The sequence below is a fragment of the Erythranthe guttata genome, chromosome 7, assembly GCF_056151865.1.
Source record: "Erythranthe guttata isolate IM_541 chromosome 7, IM_541, whole genome shotgun sequence".
Classification (NCBI taxonomy): domain Eukaryota; kingdom Viridiplantae; phylum Streptophyta; class Magnoliopsida; order Lamiales; family Phrymaceae; genus Erythranthe; species Erythranthe guttata.
Genome location: NC_142539.1, coordinates 5591955 through 5610395, shown reverse-complemented (window position 1 = coordinate 5610395; position 18441 = coordinate 5591955). Strand labels below are relative to the sequence as shown.

The 18441-nt window shown below is 38.4% G+C and overlaps 1 protein-coding gene across 1 annotated transcript; it reads right to left on the bottom strand.

Moving 5' to 3' along the window:
• Nucleotides 1-33: 33 nt before the first annotated feature.
• On the bottom strand, nucleotides 34-3169 carry LOC105964526 (chaperone protein dnaJ 49). Its single transcript, XM_012989032.2, has 2 exons — nucleotides 1799-3169; nucleotides 34-332 (listed from the first exon to the last, which is right to left on the bottom strand). The coding sequence occupies exon 1, from the start codon at nucleotides 2912-2914 to the stop codon at nucleotides 1811-1813; it is 1104 nt and encodes a 367-aa protein (XP_012844486.2). The 5' UTR covers nucleotides 2915-3169; the 3' UTR covers nucleotides 34-332; nucleotides 1799-1810.
• Nucleotides 3170-18441: the final 15272 nt, after the last annotated feature.

Genomic DNA, 18441 nt, shown 5'->3' with positions numbered 1-18441 from the left:
CTGAACAAAGTATAGCAAAAGATTTTAATCAGATTGCCCAAAATGTTATTATTTCACGTAAATACGAACGGGTTTAAAAGTATACATAAATCCCAGTGGCAAAAGATTGACATAACCCAATGTAGCAAACATGACGCAATCAATATAAATAGTGTAGATGATTTGTAACAAAATATATTCGAGTAGTTTACTGCACATTCAGCATTTCAAAACTCTGATGAAATTCTCTACGTATTTCATCTCGATCTTTCTTTCTTGCCACCACAAACTTGTGATATTCGGGATCGACTCTTGACCGAGGAAAGCCTTAAAGTAAAGGATATCTAGTTAATCTGCAAAGCAAACAATGAATAATTATTACATAGGTTAATATACACCAATTAAAGGTATTATTTGCATTCTCATATAGAATCAAAAGAAACACAAATCACAATCTATTAACACTGAATTGCACATTAAGAGGGTGTTTGGCTAAACTCATGAGATGTTAAAAGGAGCTTATAAGATGTTTTAGAACTTATAAGCTCTTCCAAAGTGTTTGATAAATTTAAAAAAAAAGATCTTAATTTTTTTTAAATAAGCTGCAAATTGCACAACTTAAAACTTCATCACACATAACAAGAAACTTCAACCAAAGATATTTACCTAGATAACCCTTTCGGTTTTATTACCAAACCAAACCTTCTACCTTTGAATTTTAAGATCAAAACAACCCCCAACGGCACACCCCACAACAAAAAGACCAAAATAAAAAGTAAAAACGATTTTTTAGATCTAGGCATGAGAAAAGAGAGAATAAAATTACAAACAATACAAAACAAAATGAAGTAATATAATGAAATGAGAAAAAAGAAAGAATAAAACGAGACAAATATCTAGCATATATTCATATACAACATTTTACTTTTTCGTTTTCATTTCACTACTAGTTATTATGTCTATCATAAAGTAAAGGGTTTTTAGTCACTACCCACTAACAAATTACTTAAGTTTCTAGCGTTTTAAAAACTTATTCATCAGTATAAGAAATATTTCAATTCTACGATATATTAATTTGAATATTTTCTTAATGCATCAGTCAAAAATAAAATATTTGATCTTACAAGTTAAACCATATTACGCAAGTAATATGTTAAAAATGTAACATAAGTGCATTAAAGATTGTGAGAAAACAAAAACAAAACCAATTTCTCAAATATACTCTTAGAAAAATTCCATTCAATGGCATTAGAGCAATGGAACATTGAGACTACAACTCCGTTTTTTCAGTTTCCACACCACTTCAAGAAAAGCAATAAACTCCGACGAGGCAATAACACAAAACTATACCTACAAAACACGTCCTTAAAATAATAATAAAAAAAACTCATCCAGCCACAGGACGAACAAGAATTGACTAATATGTCAAATACAACTATCATCAGCCAATCAAACCTTGACTATAATTTATCTTCTCGAGTAATAAAAGCCTCACAGAGTAGCAGATTAAGTGCTGAAAATGACAATAATTTGTCCATGACTTCATTCAATACATCAAAATTACTCATTTAGTAACGACTATATATCCAACACTGGTTCTTGAAAAATCTTAACTGATGAAAGAATATACCTAACTAGCCAAAAACCCGAATCAAAGGTAAAACTTCATGGTTATTCCCAAGCAATATTTGCAACATAAAAAATCTCAACACACAAACAACCATAATCAATCAACAAATTAACTTAGACGCAAGAAAGCTAACCAAATACAAACAAGTAGCCATAAAAATAAAAAAAAAAGAGAGAGAAAAGTTCGAACCTTGGATTAAAATCACTGAGCAACAGCCTCGAAGCGCTTCAACGCATCACAATTCGGCGTTTCCCTTCTGTACCCCCAGTGAAGCTGCTGCCACTCGAGCCTGCAATTATGCGTAAGTATCGAGTGATAGTCATCCTCAACTTTCTGTTCGATCGCAATCCGCTCCTGTGTGTTAGGCGGATATTGCTGCTCAAACTTTGCCGATTTGACGAAATAATTCACACCCTTCTGCGTAGTGAACCTAACATCGTGCGAGTAAGACCGGTTGAGAGAATAAACAGGCTCCGACGAAGGCAAGAAATTAACCAACAAGATCAGTATCACAGGCAACAACTGGATCAAAGTCCTCAGTCTACTGTGAGAGCCATGATCAACACCACCACCACCGGTTCTCACTCTCACACCGGGCCCGAAATTAAACCCGCCGCCGAAATTAGCGGCTGGATTCATCCCACCGAAAAAGAAATTCCTGAAAATCTCGTCTGCATCAACATCTCCGCCGTCGTAAAACCCGTTAAATCCTCTCATTCCGTTAGCGGCACCACCACCACCACCTCGCCGCTGGTAAACGGGCTCGTCTTCGGTGCCGAGAACATCGTACTTTCTCCGATTCTCCTCGTTCGTCAAACACTGGAACGCCTTCGAGACCATCTTGAACGCCTCCTCCGCTCCGGGAGCCTGGTTCTTGTCGGGATGGACCTTCAAGGACAATTTTCGATAAGCCTTGCGCACATCTTCGGAACTGCAACTCTTCTCCAATCCCAATATCTCATAATAGTCTTTCTTCCTCTTAATCTCTCTGACCACAGTAACCTGCTCCTCGGTGTAGACAGCCGATGCGGTCGAGGAGGAGGAGGACGGCGGCCCGGCCGCCGGAACCCTGCGGCGGGGACCGGTTCGGGGGGAATTGGAGGGATTATCGGCGGCGGGTCCGTCGGGATTGATATTTTCTGATTCCGGAGAGTTGAGATTCGACATCAAATCGCCGATTTCGATTGATGGGTCCAATCGGAGAGCTTTGTTGAGGAATTTTAGGGCGCGGCTTCTGTCACCCGATTCGATTGAATTCTTGGCGATTGTCAGACACTTCAAAGCTTCGTCTTTGTTCCCATCCATCTTGCGATAATCTCTGCTTATATAAATATATAATTGTATGATCGATCAGTCGAGAAAAATTGGGGTTTTACCCAGAAAAAGAGAGAAGAAGGGAAGCTACAACTGAAACTGAATTAGATTCAATCGAGGAACTTCCGGCAATGAAACGGGGGAGGGGGTTTTGTTATGCTGTGGGGGAGATCGATTTGGCTGTAGAACGGGTCGGGTCTTTGCGACAAGCAATTGGACTCTACTTTCACAAGGGGTAGGTAGGTACTTCATTTTACATTTTTACTTAATGCATCTCAAATTAGTTTTTGTCCAAATTACGGACACCCCTTTAGGTAATGTCCAATTACGGGAAAACTCTTATTGTTTGGGTAATTACTATCATCCATCGTTCTCTGTAGGGAAGCATCCTCGTGTACTCTATGATCGAGACGACGACGACGATGTGGCGACTGATGATGAAGATGTTCCCGTCCTAGTTGCCCACCAACAACGTAAGTCTCGATACGAGTTCGAGACTTTTAAGGGTGGGATTTTGTTAGGGGTCCGGCTCATGGAGGTATGTCTGACTCGAGGCTGATTCCTAGCTTCAAGAATCATATCGTCAACTACATTTGGGAAGGACATGTAAGTTTATATTTATTTCTTTTTATGTATATTTTCATTTTTATTAATATACATTTTTTTAATTTAATCAAATATTCTGCAAGAATGCATTGTCGGACGATGTCAGTCTAGGATTCACGCGCTAAAGTCGTTTACGAAGGATGGCCTGAAGAAGCACATGGCACCTTACGGGCAAGATGAGTTAGGGCTATTTGAGGCATCTGGCCTAGATTCACTCGAGCGCTTATACATTAATAATGTGGACAAAGGCCTTATGCAGGCGTTTGTAGAGAGGTGGCAGCCGGAGACGAATAGTTTCCACATGCCGTGAGGTGAGATGACGATCATTCTGATGTTGCCTTCATCATGGGGTTGCGTGTCGACGGTCTATCAGTCCACGGTGATTTTGAGGTAGGAAAGGCTCATGTTTGAGTTGTGCTTGTTACATGCAGAGGTTTTTGATTTGAACCTAGTCGACTCGAAGGCAGTGTTCAAGAATGTTAGGATCCGTTGGGCGGAGTTACGTGATCGCGTGTGGAAGCGGCACCAATCTTGTAGGCAGAAGGCCGTAGGGTTTTTACATTTCTATTCGGGATGGCTTTGTTCCCCGACCGAATCGTAGACAAGTTGAAGCCAACATGGATGAGATACTCCTGCGGTCTAGAGCACGTCGGCGAGTATGCTTGAGTTGCAGCGGTTTTTGCCACTTTTACTGACAGTTGGGTTTGGCTAGCAGGGCCCACGTAAAGGGGCTATAAGGATGCACAGTACTGCTTCAGGTATTTTATTATGAACATATTTATTTGTTTCAATTTATTATATTATAACTTAGTATCTAATTTTTTATGTTCTTTATTTGAAGTGTTGGATTTATGAGTACTTCCGTCCTTTACGAGCATCTATTAATCTGGTTGATAGGGAGATGCTTCCCAGACTCGAGATACCGACGACGACGATTTTCAGCAGATCCCACCACCACGTCGGCGATCTGGAGGGATGAGTTTGGGAGAGGGCACGTCCAGGAGGTCTAAAATACTTAAAAAGTCAAATACATAACAAATAAAGAGTATACAACATAAAATACTTAAATAAACCAAAACATACGCCAACCATAACAAATACGTAAAGTTTCAAATACATAACAAATATAAAGTACGCAACATAATATACTTAAATAAACCAAAACATACCCCAACATAGGTAGTTGACGCCACATATATAGGCGTTATTCGAACACATCGGACAAGTGGTTAAGATTTTCAGCTCTAACATGTCGCCACTGTGGAGTGATGGGTGGTTATGGACAATTAATCGATAACTAGATAAGAACAAAATGGTTTCATGACAACACCGAATGGATCATATGAGACAATTCACTCGGACCTACGAGAGGTAGGTAAGTCATACTACCACCGACGCAGTATATCACCAAAGCCGCATTGTATTTCGTCGCGATCGACATTCCCATATCTGAATATGACATCCATTTGTCCGGTCCACAAGGTCCTTGACGTCAATCACAACTTGTAATCCATCGGATGACTTCGTCTTGCCCATTTTGTGCCGCGTACGTACCAAATCGTTCATACATCTCAACAATTAAATATCTTCTCACATGACTCCATCTGTCTTGATCTTCGAATGCTGCTTTTGCAACACATTTGTACCCACAGTTTCCATCCGCGACCACATTTACATAAGATGCAATAGATCCTGCCACAAAACCTGGGATGTAGAATAAAAATTGAGGTCTTCCCTCGATTCATTTGGAGGATTCGGACTACGATTTGGATTGGCATTAAATTCACCACTTGATCTACCACGACTGCGCCACCGACTGCGACCGCGAGAGGGATCGGTTACTTTCGATGCTGCTTTTGCAACACATTTGTACTCACAGTTTCCATCCGCGACCACATTTACATAAGATGCAATAGATCCTGCCACAAAACCTGGGATGTAGAATAAAAATTGAGGTCTTCCCTCGGTTCCTTTGGAGGATTCGGATTACGATTTGGATTGGCATTAGATTCACCACTTGATCTACCATGACTGCGCCACCGACTGCGACCGCGAGAGGGATCGGTTACTTTCGATGGTGGGGTTCGAGTAGAAGTAGTTTCTCGCCGCTTAGAACCTGAAGACGATTTATCCTTTTCTTCTTCAGTAGACGACTTCGGTGGCCATCGTGAGAACTCCCAACCAGATTTATCTATCTTCGTCGGTTTATCCTTCGGCCGTCCCTTCGGTTTAACATTTACATGCTCAGCCAAGTGGACTGTGTCAGGATTAATAGTGTTATTCATGTAATCAACAATCATCTTTTGAGTCATGTAATACTTTTCTAACATTTATGTGGCTAGTCTAATTACCCGGTCTCTCATATTGCTTCGTAATCTGGCTATGCTTCGGGTATTTCAGATTCTTCAACGTGCTTGGTACTCCAGAATGGATGTAGCTCCACAGTTATAAATGTATCACGTTGCTGGATTTTCAACGAAATTCGGCACGCACACGGAAGTCCATGAGTAACAAATAAAAACGTGATCACAACTAGATAGATCTTCTACAGCTGGTTTACCGTGCTCTTCATCCAGAAAATTTAATGCCTTATGTGTGAACATGCATATCAAACTCTGAAATACCGGATACTTTGCTTTATGCTTCCTGATTAAGCTGGATTTTGAAAACTCCCCTTGATCCTAGTAAGTTGACGCTCAAGCCCCAAATCAATTTGATATTGCACGATGTTAACAACGCTGGTAGAAGCACTAATCCAACCCTTCGATGAATTGTGAGCACTTTCCACCCTATTCGTAGACATAAAAAAATGTAACTAATAACTAAAAACATCAACAATATATTATAAAATGCAGAACCAAAACCAGAAATACCTATTAGTCAACGTGTTCCCAAAATGCAAAATCTTATTAGTCCATGTTTTGACAAATTTTTCCTTGTATATCAACCACGTATCGTTCAGGTATGATATCGGTTTGGGGGTAACAACCATAGCGTCTAACCATTTCCTCGTAGTTTTCATAGTAATTTTTTTTTCTATTTTTGATTCCACTAGCGCTGCCCAATGTCTACGCCGAATAAAACCCCGTGTTTACTACTTCAAATAAACTTCGATGCATTTTTTCCACATTTCTATTTATGTGAAACAGACACAAGAAATGTTCGAAATCTGGAAAAAAACGAGGCATTGTTTTAATGAGTCCCAATTCCCGATCCGTCATGATCACATCAGTTATCAGCCCTTCCTATTCACATTTCATACAACTCATAGCCCATGCATAGGTGTCTGCATCTTCACGGGACATGAAAGCAACAAAAATTGTGAAATTGTAACAAAAAATGAATACAAATTACATACCTATTGATTTTGTAAGTTTAGTCCATCAATATAACATTAGGAAATAATCGCAAAAGTTTCAGTGAAATATGAGCGGCAAACATCAAATCAATCAGTGTATCACCGGCTTCATTACATCGATAGCAGTACTCATATCCAGTTTCTTGAAGGCTCGACATCATGTGCTGTCTCACGGTCTTCCCCGCCATATTCATTTTTTTCATCTTCTCAAGTTGGTTGTAGACATGTTTCACGTTCGTTGATGTCTGCGGATTATGTTGGGATGTGAAGCCCAGGATTCAATGAAAATTCGCAAGAGGTTCTAGATTAGCCGATTTTAATTTTATTAACATGCTTTGATTAGATTCGTTTAAAGCGGAATAAATCTAATCTAGCAATTTACAGTTTTTGCGAGCAGATTCGTTTCTATCTTCGGCGCACGAACGAGGATCCACACCAAGCATTCAATCCTCGAAAAACTGCTGTTAGAAATTTACAGCCTTCTTCCTTCACCAATATCTCCGTGATGGTTGATCTGATGGAGAAACTCTTTGAACAGATTATATTACTATGAGTTAGGAAGCTACTGTATAAATTTCAAGCCAATCGGACAAACGGTTGATTTATGGTGAATTTCTTCACAGGACTGATTTCGGGAATAATAGTTTGCTCTAAAAACCTCTAGTCTTCCATTGTATTACCCGGATTAATAATTCTCCTACAAGGCTGGAATTGTACTTGAAGAAATCTAAATCTATACTCGAGAAACTTAGAGAGAAAATAAGAAGAGAAAAATATTTCTCTTCCACCGTGAAATAGGCGTGTAGCATTATTCTTTTTTCTCATCAACCTAATCTCTATTATATATAGCACAAGGAATTATAGTCACATATAGAGAGGATTAGATGAAAACAAATCCCACTCCTTCTATAACTCTATATAGTTGAAAATTGCAGTCCAATGGGAACTTAATTTTGAGCTATATTAATTCCAATATATAATATTGGTTGAACTTTATTTTCTCGATTAATTAGAAAATCCAACGGGCTATAATAGGGACTAAAGGAGAAAATATAAATCGGGCAACTAATAATTAATTAAAGGGTAAATTACAATTTGCACCCCTGTACTATCGAAAATGTCGCATTCACCCCCCTTACTATCAAAATCTACAAATACCCCCCTGCCGTGAGCACCGACTGTTGACTCCGTTTGTCAAACGCGTTGACCGACCGTTTCATAGAGCCGTTGGCTTTTTTCTGACGAAAATACCCCCAAAAATCACTTTATAAATGTTGCATACTCTTGCCCATTTTTTTGACCAAAATTTTCACCTTTTCAGCTCGTTTTTTCTCCCTTTTTTCCTCTTTTTTCTCGTTTTTTCTCCTATTTTCTTTTCTCCTCGTTTTTTCTCCTTTTTTTCCTCTTTTTCTCGTTTTTTCTCCTCGTTTTTTCTCATTTTTCCTCATTTTTCTCGTTTTTTCTCCTGTTTTCTTTTCTCCCTGAATTCTGCATTTTATTCAACCTCAATTCCTATTTTTTTTCCAGCTTCGTTTCCCTTTTTTTTTCATGCTAAAATATCTTCTAATGGTTCAAATTCTCAACAATCGTGTCTTAGATCCAAATATTATATGTATTATTTTTCTGGAACCATCAACTCCAATGTCATCCCTCCAATGTAGTCAAAACCATCAACTGTGAATCTCCCTCCCCGGTGGATAAAAATTAAATAAAAATTCAATCAATAAAATCCCATAAAAAAAACTGAAAAATCCCTCATTTCGAACTACATCAGTCATAATTTCAACGAATAGTAAAAATCGACAAAAGCCCTAATTTTAAAGAATAGTAAAAATCGACAACAATAAAAAAAACCTAAATTTTACTCAAAAACATACCCTAAACCTTCAAAGCTCATCGAATTCAAGAATCCCCAAAAAAATTCACTGTACCCACACAAGTTCATGGCTTAGTTGAGAAGACCCCTAAAATTGAAAATCTTACCTTCTTCTACAGTAAGCGTCCTTCGAATGCACTCATACAGTAGTTCTTCAAACCAATTTCGCGAAAACTCAGAGAGAAAGGGAGATTTTGTGAGACTTTTTGCCTTATGAAAATTTAAAACGAGAGGCAAAGAGTGAGTGTGTGTTGTTGTGAGAGAATGAAAGGACTTGGAGAAATTTAGACACTCATCAGACGTAAAAACGAGGGTAGAAGAGTAATTGCACAGTTAAAGTTAACACTGTCAAATGTCTGACCATGACTGTTAAAAACAGGGGGGTATTTGTAGATTTTGATAGTACAGGGGGTTGAATGCGACCTTTTCGATAGTACAGGGGTGCAAACTGTAATTCACCCTTAATTAAATCCAAACTCTTAAAAGAATTTATTTAATTAATAATTAAATAATTATTTATTTTCCACTACCAAATAATTATTGAACTCCCGTTTATATTCTCAAATATTACATTCGAGCTCCGGTCGATCATTACTTAGATTCTCCCCACATTAAGATATCTTATAACAACCAAATAATTTATTCACTGCTAAATAAATTAAATGGTTTATTTTCACGAGTCTTACCCGCTTAACTTATTTGAGTATGCCGGATACGAAATCCACCTGGCCAGGACTTGGCATAAAAAAATCTTATAAGTTACTCAAGGGTTATTATCAATCTCATATTTCAGAGATGTGGATTCCTTTCGATAATTAATTTCCACCTATTAATTCTTAATGTCTCTACGCACCGGGGGCCATTTGACTCAATATAGGAATCTCTCCCACTGTGACATCAAAGTAGAGATCATCAATTAAATATGTACGTTAATTATCTAGGGATTAAGAGAGTAAGTAATTTACTGTCAACTAGAAATAATACCGTCTCATTTATGAGCAGTGATGAAACAATTATTTCACTTTATTCCGGTTCAACACATGCCGGGTGTGCTAGCACAATAAGTCAAAACAATAACTACTAAAGTTATTCTCTGTTTACTGTGATCAAGACCAATCACTTAAATATTGTGCTACAATCTTTTACCAATGGTTAATCCATTTCCATCTAGATTGTGGACGTTTATCTTTATATTCTAAACGAACTTTCGAAATGATATTTATGTGCGCCGTAGCACACCATTTCGAATACTATTAGAATATTAGACTTATGCTTTTAATTAATTGACAAACAATCAATTAAATGCATTGAATACCCTAATACATATTCTCACAAAATGATAATATACTATTTTATTAATTCAATAATAAAATTATGTAGATTAAAGCGAGACTTTCAGTCTACTATCCTAACAATCTCCCACTTAGACTCAAAGACTCGCAGCTCAACATCCCTAACCCATCCATAGAACAAATCTATGAGGCTATCATCCGATGTAAAAGCATGCACTGTATATCTAGCAGAACACGCAACCACATGATTGCATAAACCTCCCACTATACGGTTTCACTTTCTTAGGAAAATAAATCTCCCAAAGTGATAATATGCTAAAGAAAAATCACTATTACTCGACCATTAATTATTGAGTCGTACTAAGACTATCCTCCTAGTAAACTAGTATATAATTTTGTATCCTTCAATACTTAAGAATATACTTTACCGCTGTCTAACATACTAGCCTCAAAATAAATTCACATTTGCTAACTATGCAAGATGCAAAGCAAGATTTGAATTTAATTATTTACTATAGCATATGTAAGGCTTCCTTTGCAACAAGAACTGCATTTAACATCTCTATCGCATTACGTGTTCAAAGACACTAATTTCTCAATAGAGTGACTTCGTGCCTGAAAGAAAAAAATTCTTTCTTTGGAATTTGTACATGCTAAATTTGGCAAGTATTTAAATCAATATAACTTGTCTGTGACAACTTAATGTCATATTTCATAGATCCTATAAAATGATCCATACGACATAACTAGTTGCACGAGAGACATAACTAGCAAGTTACACAAATGAGAAATGAGACTACCACTACAAATAAACCAATTTTAATAAAAGTTCTGCTGCAGTTAATTTCACGTGGATGGGTAAAACTAATACCAAAATTTTGTTACGTTAATACCACAAAGTTTAAAACCACAATTCAATACATATTTGTAATTTTTTTCTTACTTTAATACCAAAAAGAAATTCCAATTACAAAAATACCCCTTACCTACAAAATATCAACTTATACCAAAAGATATTGAAATTTCTTAGTTTAATACCGATTAAAAAAAATATCACAAAAAAACCTTCCCAAAACCAACCAGACCCCAAAACCCACCGCCGCAGCCGACGTCCCTATGCCAACAAATCGCCGCCGCCGCCGTTATCCCCAAGTAAGAGTTAGGCTATTTTTTCTCCTTAGATATTGGGTTACATTTTATGATTTGATTGTTTTAGGTAAGAATGATCGTTATTTAGTGATAGGTGCCTCTAATTTCAGTCGATTTGGGCATTGGTTTGATATTTCGTGGTTTGTTCTTCGTCTTCCCAAAATCGACACATTCAGGTCGATTTTGCGCATTATCGAAAATTTGACAGATTCCTGTCGAAAATTGTGGAAAAATCAACAGGTTGCTGTCGATTTTTCCACCATTTTTGACAGGAATCTGTCGAAAAAGGCTGTGCTTTGATTTTCGACAGGTAAGCGTCGAATTTCAATGAATTTTTGACACTTTGATGTCGAAAATTCACTGTAATTCGACACTCACCCGTCGAATTCACAATATCTATTATTATTATTTTATTCGACACATACGGGTCGAAAAACACACATTTTCGACCTGTATGTGTCGAAAATAGATGACGGCTTTAAAAATAAAACTGTCAAAATCGACTTTTAAGCTCAAAAAAAGACATGAATATGTATCTTAATGTGTTCTCCTTGCTCGTAAACGACCATTTTATTGTCATTTTGACTCAATTTTGCAAGTTGTGTAAGGTTTTAATTTCTTTAATTTTGAGAGTTTTTAGGAGGATTTTGTTAATAGGAAGAAGAAGAATGAGAAGGAGGTTAGGGGTTGATACGGACCAAATTGTCCTCTTGGGGTTTCCTAATCATTTATTGGGCCGTGGATTGAGTTTTCACTTGTATTTGGCCCAAAGTCATATCAGGCCCAAGAAGAGGAGTTAGGGCAAGTTTGCTTATTTCTTGTCTATCAAGTATCCTCACCTTTAAATAGGGAGTTACTCTCAACTTATCACTTCTATGCTCTCTCTTACATATCACACTCGATTATCTCCGGATAAAAACTGACTTGATCGTCGGAGCTTCTACGCCGGGAAACCCCTCCCGGCGTTGCAGGTACCCCTCTGGCGGGATCCCCGACAAGCTATCATCCAAAATATCTTCCAAGGATCCCACGTCATCGTCTCGACTATTTTGGAGCAAATCAAGTGGCGCCGTCTGTGGGAAAAGATCTCGAGCTAAGACGTGAGATAATTTGAATTTTTGAATCTTCTCCATGAGGTTGGAGATAATGAGCTGCAAGATCGAGGAAGAACGGTTCACTGTATTTCTTGGGGAAGTTTTTTAACGGGAAACCAAGAAAGGGGCTCAAAGCTTGTGCTTGGAATCCAGATCTGATGAATCGATGAAGTACGAAGAGGAGAATGTGGAAATAAATATTTCCCTAACGTCGACCAAAATCTAAAGAGAAAAAGAAATCAGAGTAGATTCACGAGGTAAACCACATGAAACGAGTCCAAATGAGTCAAGAGCTTGACAAATCCGAGGTGGGAGAAGAAATGAGAGAAGCAGCAGGCAACCCCGTCTCGGTGTTCGTCGATCCATGTCCACCGAGCTAAGTCTCGCCGACCTCGTCTGACGAGATCGAGCTTGACAGATCCGAGGTGGGAGAATAAATGAGAGAAGCAGCAGGCAACCCCGTCTCGGTGTTCATCGATCCATGTCCACCGAGCTAAGTCTCGTCGACCTCGTCTGACGAGATCGAGCTTGATAGATCCGAGGTGGGAGAAGAAACGAGAGAAGCAACAGTCAACCCCGTCTCGGTGTTCGTCGATCCATGTCCACCGAGCTAAGTCTCACCGACCTCGTCTGACGAGATCGAATCTCGCAAAACCTGGATCTGCTGAGCCATCCCTCGCCAAACCTATGCTCGCCTACCGAACGCCTGTCGAGCTGAATTTCGCGGGCTCATCACCTCGAAATCCGATTCTCTTCTCCTCGTCGAAGCCCAGAGCGGCCAATTGAGCAATGAGTTCGGTCAATTGTTTTCTTTCGTACCGGCCAGTGCGCCCCCACCCGAAGGCTCCGCCTCTCCAGATCTGACCATCTAAGGCTGTCAACCATTGCCAACCGAAAGAAAGGGGATGTTGATTTGGAATTAGATCTGAAATCAATTTGGAAAAAATCTCCACGAGAGCACCACAAGTGACTAGAGCTGTTGTCCGTAAATCCTTTTAGCGAGGGAATGAGCTAGTCCGATTTTTCTGACGAAGCCTAGTCCTAGGGGCATTCTTGTGAGGCAGTGCTACCCTAGTTCTCTTGACTTTGGGTTGAAGCAACCGGCATGTTTTTGTTTAGAGTTTATATTGCTCAAAGGCAAAGGAAAATCGAATTGAGCGAATTAAAAATGTGAACAAGAAAGAAAAATCCGAATCTACGAACTAAAGCAATTTTAACCAATTGTTGAAAAATGCCGATTTGTTGAAAGTTAGATCGGGGAGAAAGATTCAATTGCATGATGTTGCGAACAAACTGTTTGATAAGATGTCTCAGAGAACACGCCGGTGTTACAAATTGAGCTCGAGTTTCGAGGAAATCATTAAAGGGATCCGGGATTACTTGGCAGGGATATTGTATCCCCAAAATTAAGAGATGCTATCGAGGCTGTCCTTTATTCGACGAGCTCCGAGAATGCAGATTACGAACCTCTAACTTCGTATTTCGATTAGCCACTGGTGGCAGTGCATTGGTGTGGTACAACGCGAGGAAAATCATACGAAAATGAGCTGGACTTTGAGAAGCTGAGGCGAGCTATTACCGAGTGTAATCTCTTGCTGAGAGATGGGAGTAACAACACATCAGCATTCGACAACACAACTATCGACGAGGTATGATATTAAACATCAAATTGGGTGGCAAGAGGAAATCGAAATGATTCTTGAATGAGACTTCTCTCCAATTATCGAGACGGTGAGGCCGATCTCCGAGAAAGATGTTTGGGAAGAGGTCGTTCTGGCCCGTGAAAGATCGTTACAAGTGGGAGGCATCACAATAATACTTGTGGAAATATGAGATGAGCTAATATTGGAGCTTGATCGTGCATGAGCTCGATGCGGTTCAGTACGAGACGAGACAGGACGACTCTATCACGACATAAAGACACTAAACAATTGGATCTATGATTTGGTTTTCATAAGATGGTGTTCAACAGTTTCTGAAAAGAGGTGTGGAGCAATAAATTTTCCGGGGTCTTGTGTCGCTTGTTAGTTCGGAGCTAACAAGCACAAAATTATCAATTGAAATTGACTCGCACGGTGTTCCAAAGGAAAATTCCGTTGCACACTAAAAAGTCACCCAACGAAGATATAACTCGGAGGAGTGGTAGAGTATCAATATATGCCCAGAAAAAATGCAAGTTACATCTCCTCCAGAACCGAGAGCAACTTCAGCCCATATTTGTCAACGCGAAATCTACAATGGGATTGATAGAAAGTAAGAAGAATTGAAGAGTTTCTTTACCACGAGATGAATATTTCAAAGTCGCGAGCTCAATGATGGGACAAACCTCTCCAAGAGCTCGGACTGTCTGTATATAAGCTCACCATGACTCACGAAAGATTCGCTGGTCTTGGAGCTCGCAAATTATTTCCCTGGAATTTCTAGAAGAGCAAATCTATTTATAATGGCTCTAATTGAGCCAGGTCGACTGGACTATTCTCAACGTGATTTTCCCGAAATTGGATTTCTTTAGCTCGAATATTTTCAAAAGTCACCTCTTGCAGCTCAAATTTCCCGAAGTTTAGATTTATTTCTAAAACAATGATTCTTGGGGCTCGTGTTTATTGCTTGGAGCACTAATATATTACTTACAAATGTCTTGTCAAGGAATCCACATTTATAGAGACAGTCTTCTTGAGCAACTTATGGTTGTTAAAAATTCTCCGAGATTTGAATTTTTCAGAGTTCGCCCTTCTTGAAGCTCGAATTTGCCTCGTACATCTCAAACTCCGGGAAATATTTCTTAAAGCTCTTAAAAGGCCAGAGTTATATCTCGAACACAAAAGCGAGTAATTAACGATCTCGTTTGCCGCTGAGCTCGTTTCTTATCTCACATAAACAAATTAAGCCCAAATATAATAAACATGAATAATACATGCAATCATGTTTATAACAAATATAAACATACATGAACCATAAAACATTAAATAAAGCAATTTAATTTTCCGCTATTATGGTTAAGTTGGGACTCCCGGATTTAGACTCCTTAAAATTAGGAAGTCCAAAAGTCCCCGTAAACTCCAGAATTCTCGAATTCCAGACTGCCCGGAGCCGCTGCCCGCTGCCCGATGTCGAGACCCCGCGCGGTTGATAATTCTGGTATTGTCCTGGAATTTCCAGCCTTGTTCTGAAATTTATATCTCCGTCTAGGTAACTCCGATTCACGATCCGAACGGTCGAATGCTACACCAAGGAGTAAGGAACCTCTGAAAAAAAATTCAGCTCGATCCTACGGTGGACAAGGCCGTGATAACAGAAACGGCACAGTCGCGCAAACAATTCCGAGAACAAAATCTGCTCTATTCTATCTATGTAATTTCTATCTAAAACTCCTCTAGAAAAATTACAAAAAATAAAAATATCGTAGGCACACGATCTTCCATCAATATCACACGATGAAAATTAAAACCGACAAGTAACCACTCACGAGGCAGTGGGATCCATTCACATAAAACATAAATAAAATATTCATAACCATAATAGCGGATTTTCTATTCTGCAAAACAAAGTCAAAAACAAAACGCTATATGCAACATATGAATTTTCCGTTTCATGCAACTTTGGACAACATGTGAACCTCAAACGAATTAATCAAAGAAGCTCTGATACCAATTGTTGGGATGTGAAGCCCAGGATTCAATGAAAATTCGCAAGAGGTTCTAGATTAGCCGGTTTTAATTTTATTAACATGCTTTGATTAGATTCGTTTAAAGCGGAATAAATCTAATCTAGCAACTTACAGTTTTCGCGAGCAGATTCGTTTCTATCTTCGGCGCACGAACGAGGATCCACGTCAAGCCTTCAACCTTCGTAAAAGCTGCTGTCCAGAAATTTTCTGTCCTCTTCCTTCACCGATATCTCCGCGACCGTTGACCCGATTGAGAAACCCTTCGGTCGGATTGTAGATCTAAGGGTTAGGAAGCTACTGTATAAATTTCGTGCCTATCCGACTAACGGTTGATTTATGGTGATTTTCTTCGCAGGACTGCTCAGAAAATTCGGGAATTATAGTTTTCTCTAAAAACCTTTAGTCTTCTATTGTATATCCCGGATTAATAATTCTTCTACAATGGTCTTCTATTGTATATCCCGGATTAATAATTCTTCTACAATGGTGGACTTGTACTTGAAGAAATCTAAATCTATAATCGAGAAACTTAGAGAGAAAAGAAGAAGAGAAAAATATTCTCCTCTCCGGAACGTGAATAGGCGTGTAGCAATTATTATTTTTTCTCATCAACCTAATCTCTATTATATATAGCACAAGGAATTAGAGTCACACATAGAGAGGATTACATGGAAACAAATCCCACTCTTTCTATAACTCTATATAGTCGAAAATTGCAATCCAATGGGGACTTAATTTTCGGCTATATTAATTCCAATATATAATATTGGTTGAACTTTATTTTCTCGATTAATTAGAAAATCCATTGGGCTACAATAGGGACTAAAGGAGAAAATATAAATCGGGCAACTAATAATTAATTAAATCCAAACTCTTAAAAGAATTCATTTAATTAATCATTAAATAATTATTTATTTTCCACTACCAAATAATTATTGAACTCCCGTTTATATTCTCAAATATTACATTCGAGCTCCGGTCGATCATTACTTAGATTCTCCCCATATTAAGAAATCTTATAACCACCAAATAATTTATTCACTGCTAAATAAATTAAATGGTTTCTTTTCATGAGTCTTACCCGCTTAACTTATTTGAGTATGCCGGATACGAAATCCACCTGGCCAGGACTTGGCATAAACAAATCTTATAAGCTACTCAAAGGTTATTATCAATCCCATATTTCAGAGATGTGGATTCCTTTCGATAATCAATTTCCACCTATTAATTCTTAATGTCTCTACCCAACGCACCGGGGCCATTTGACTCAATATAGGAATCTCTCCCATTGTGACATCAAAGTAGAGATCATTAATTAAATGTGTACGTTAATTATCTAGGGATTAAGAGAGTAAGTAATATACTGTCAACTAGAAATAATACAGTTTCATTTATGAACAGTGATGAAACAATTATTTCACTTTGTCCGGTTCAACACATGCCGGGTGTGCTAGCACAATAAGTCAAAACAATAACTACAAAAGTTATTCTCTATTTACTGTGATCAAGACCAATCACTTAAATATTGTGCTACAATCTTTTACCAATGGTTAGTCCATTTCCATCTAGATTGTGAACGTTTATCTTTATATTCTAAACGAACTTTCAAAATGATCTTTCTGTGCGCCGTAGCACACCATTTCGAATACTATTAGAATATTAGACATGCTTTTAATTAATTGACAAACAATCAATTAAGTGCATTGAATACCCTAGTGCAGATTCTCATAAAACGATAATAAATTATTTTATTAATTCAATAATAAAATTATGTAGCTAAAAGCGAGACTTTTAGTCTACTATCCTAACAGTATGAACCTCGCTCGCCATCTCGAGCATAAAGTTACGAAGGAAGAAACCTCTCCTAATCACCTTCCGAGTTGGGTATGAATCTTTGTGTTTATCATTTCGGAATTGGTAAATGGTTTCCAAGACAGATTAGCTGAGTGCCACTACACACCATAATGAGATACTTACAACATAAGGAGTTTTCTTGCGCATTCTCTGCATCAAACTCGAGCTAGTATATGGTCATTGCGAGTTAAAAACAAGAAGCTCGATCCCTCGAGCTCGTCTTCATCTGGATTTTTTGGAGGCTCGTATTACAGCTTGCATTCCCCTTGCACAGCTCAGACATCATCCTAAGGAGCTCGACACTTAGTAAATTTATGAAATCAACATGAGACCTATCAGACTTCTACGAGTTGACAAAGAGCAAATTTTGAAGCTCACAATCACAACTCATGCCTCAGATTTATCTATGGTAATCGGAATTTTTGTCAGTCATATTTACTTCGATAAACTTGAACCCGTCTCGTGAAGCGGGACCTCGGGAACTCAGCGATCTCGCATGAGCTCGATGCGATCATAACCACAGTAACATACACTAAAAAGAGACGATTATCCAAACCCTTTTGGATATATGATGGTGTTCAGTACCGAGAATCTTGTGCCACTGGTTAGCTCAGCGTTGACA

Coding starts and splice junctions, on each gene's coding strand:
- LOC105964526 (XM_012989032.2), bottom strand. CDS start 2,914: ATGGATGGGAACAAAGACGAAGCTTTGAAGTGTCTGACAATCGCCAAG.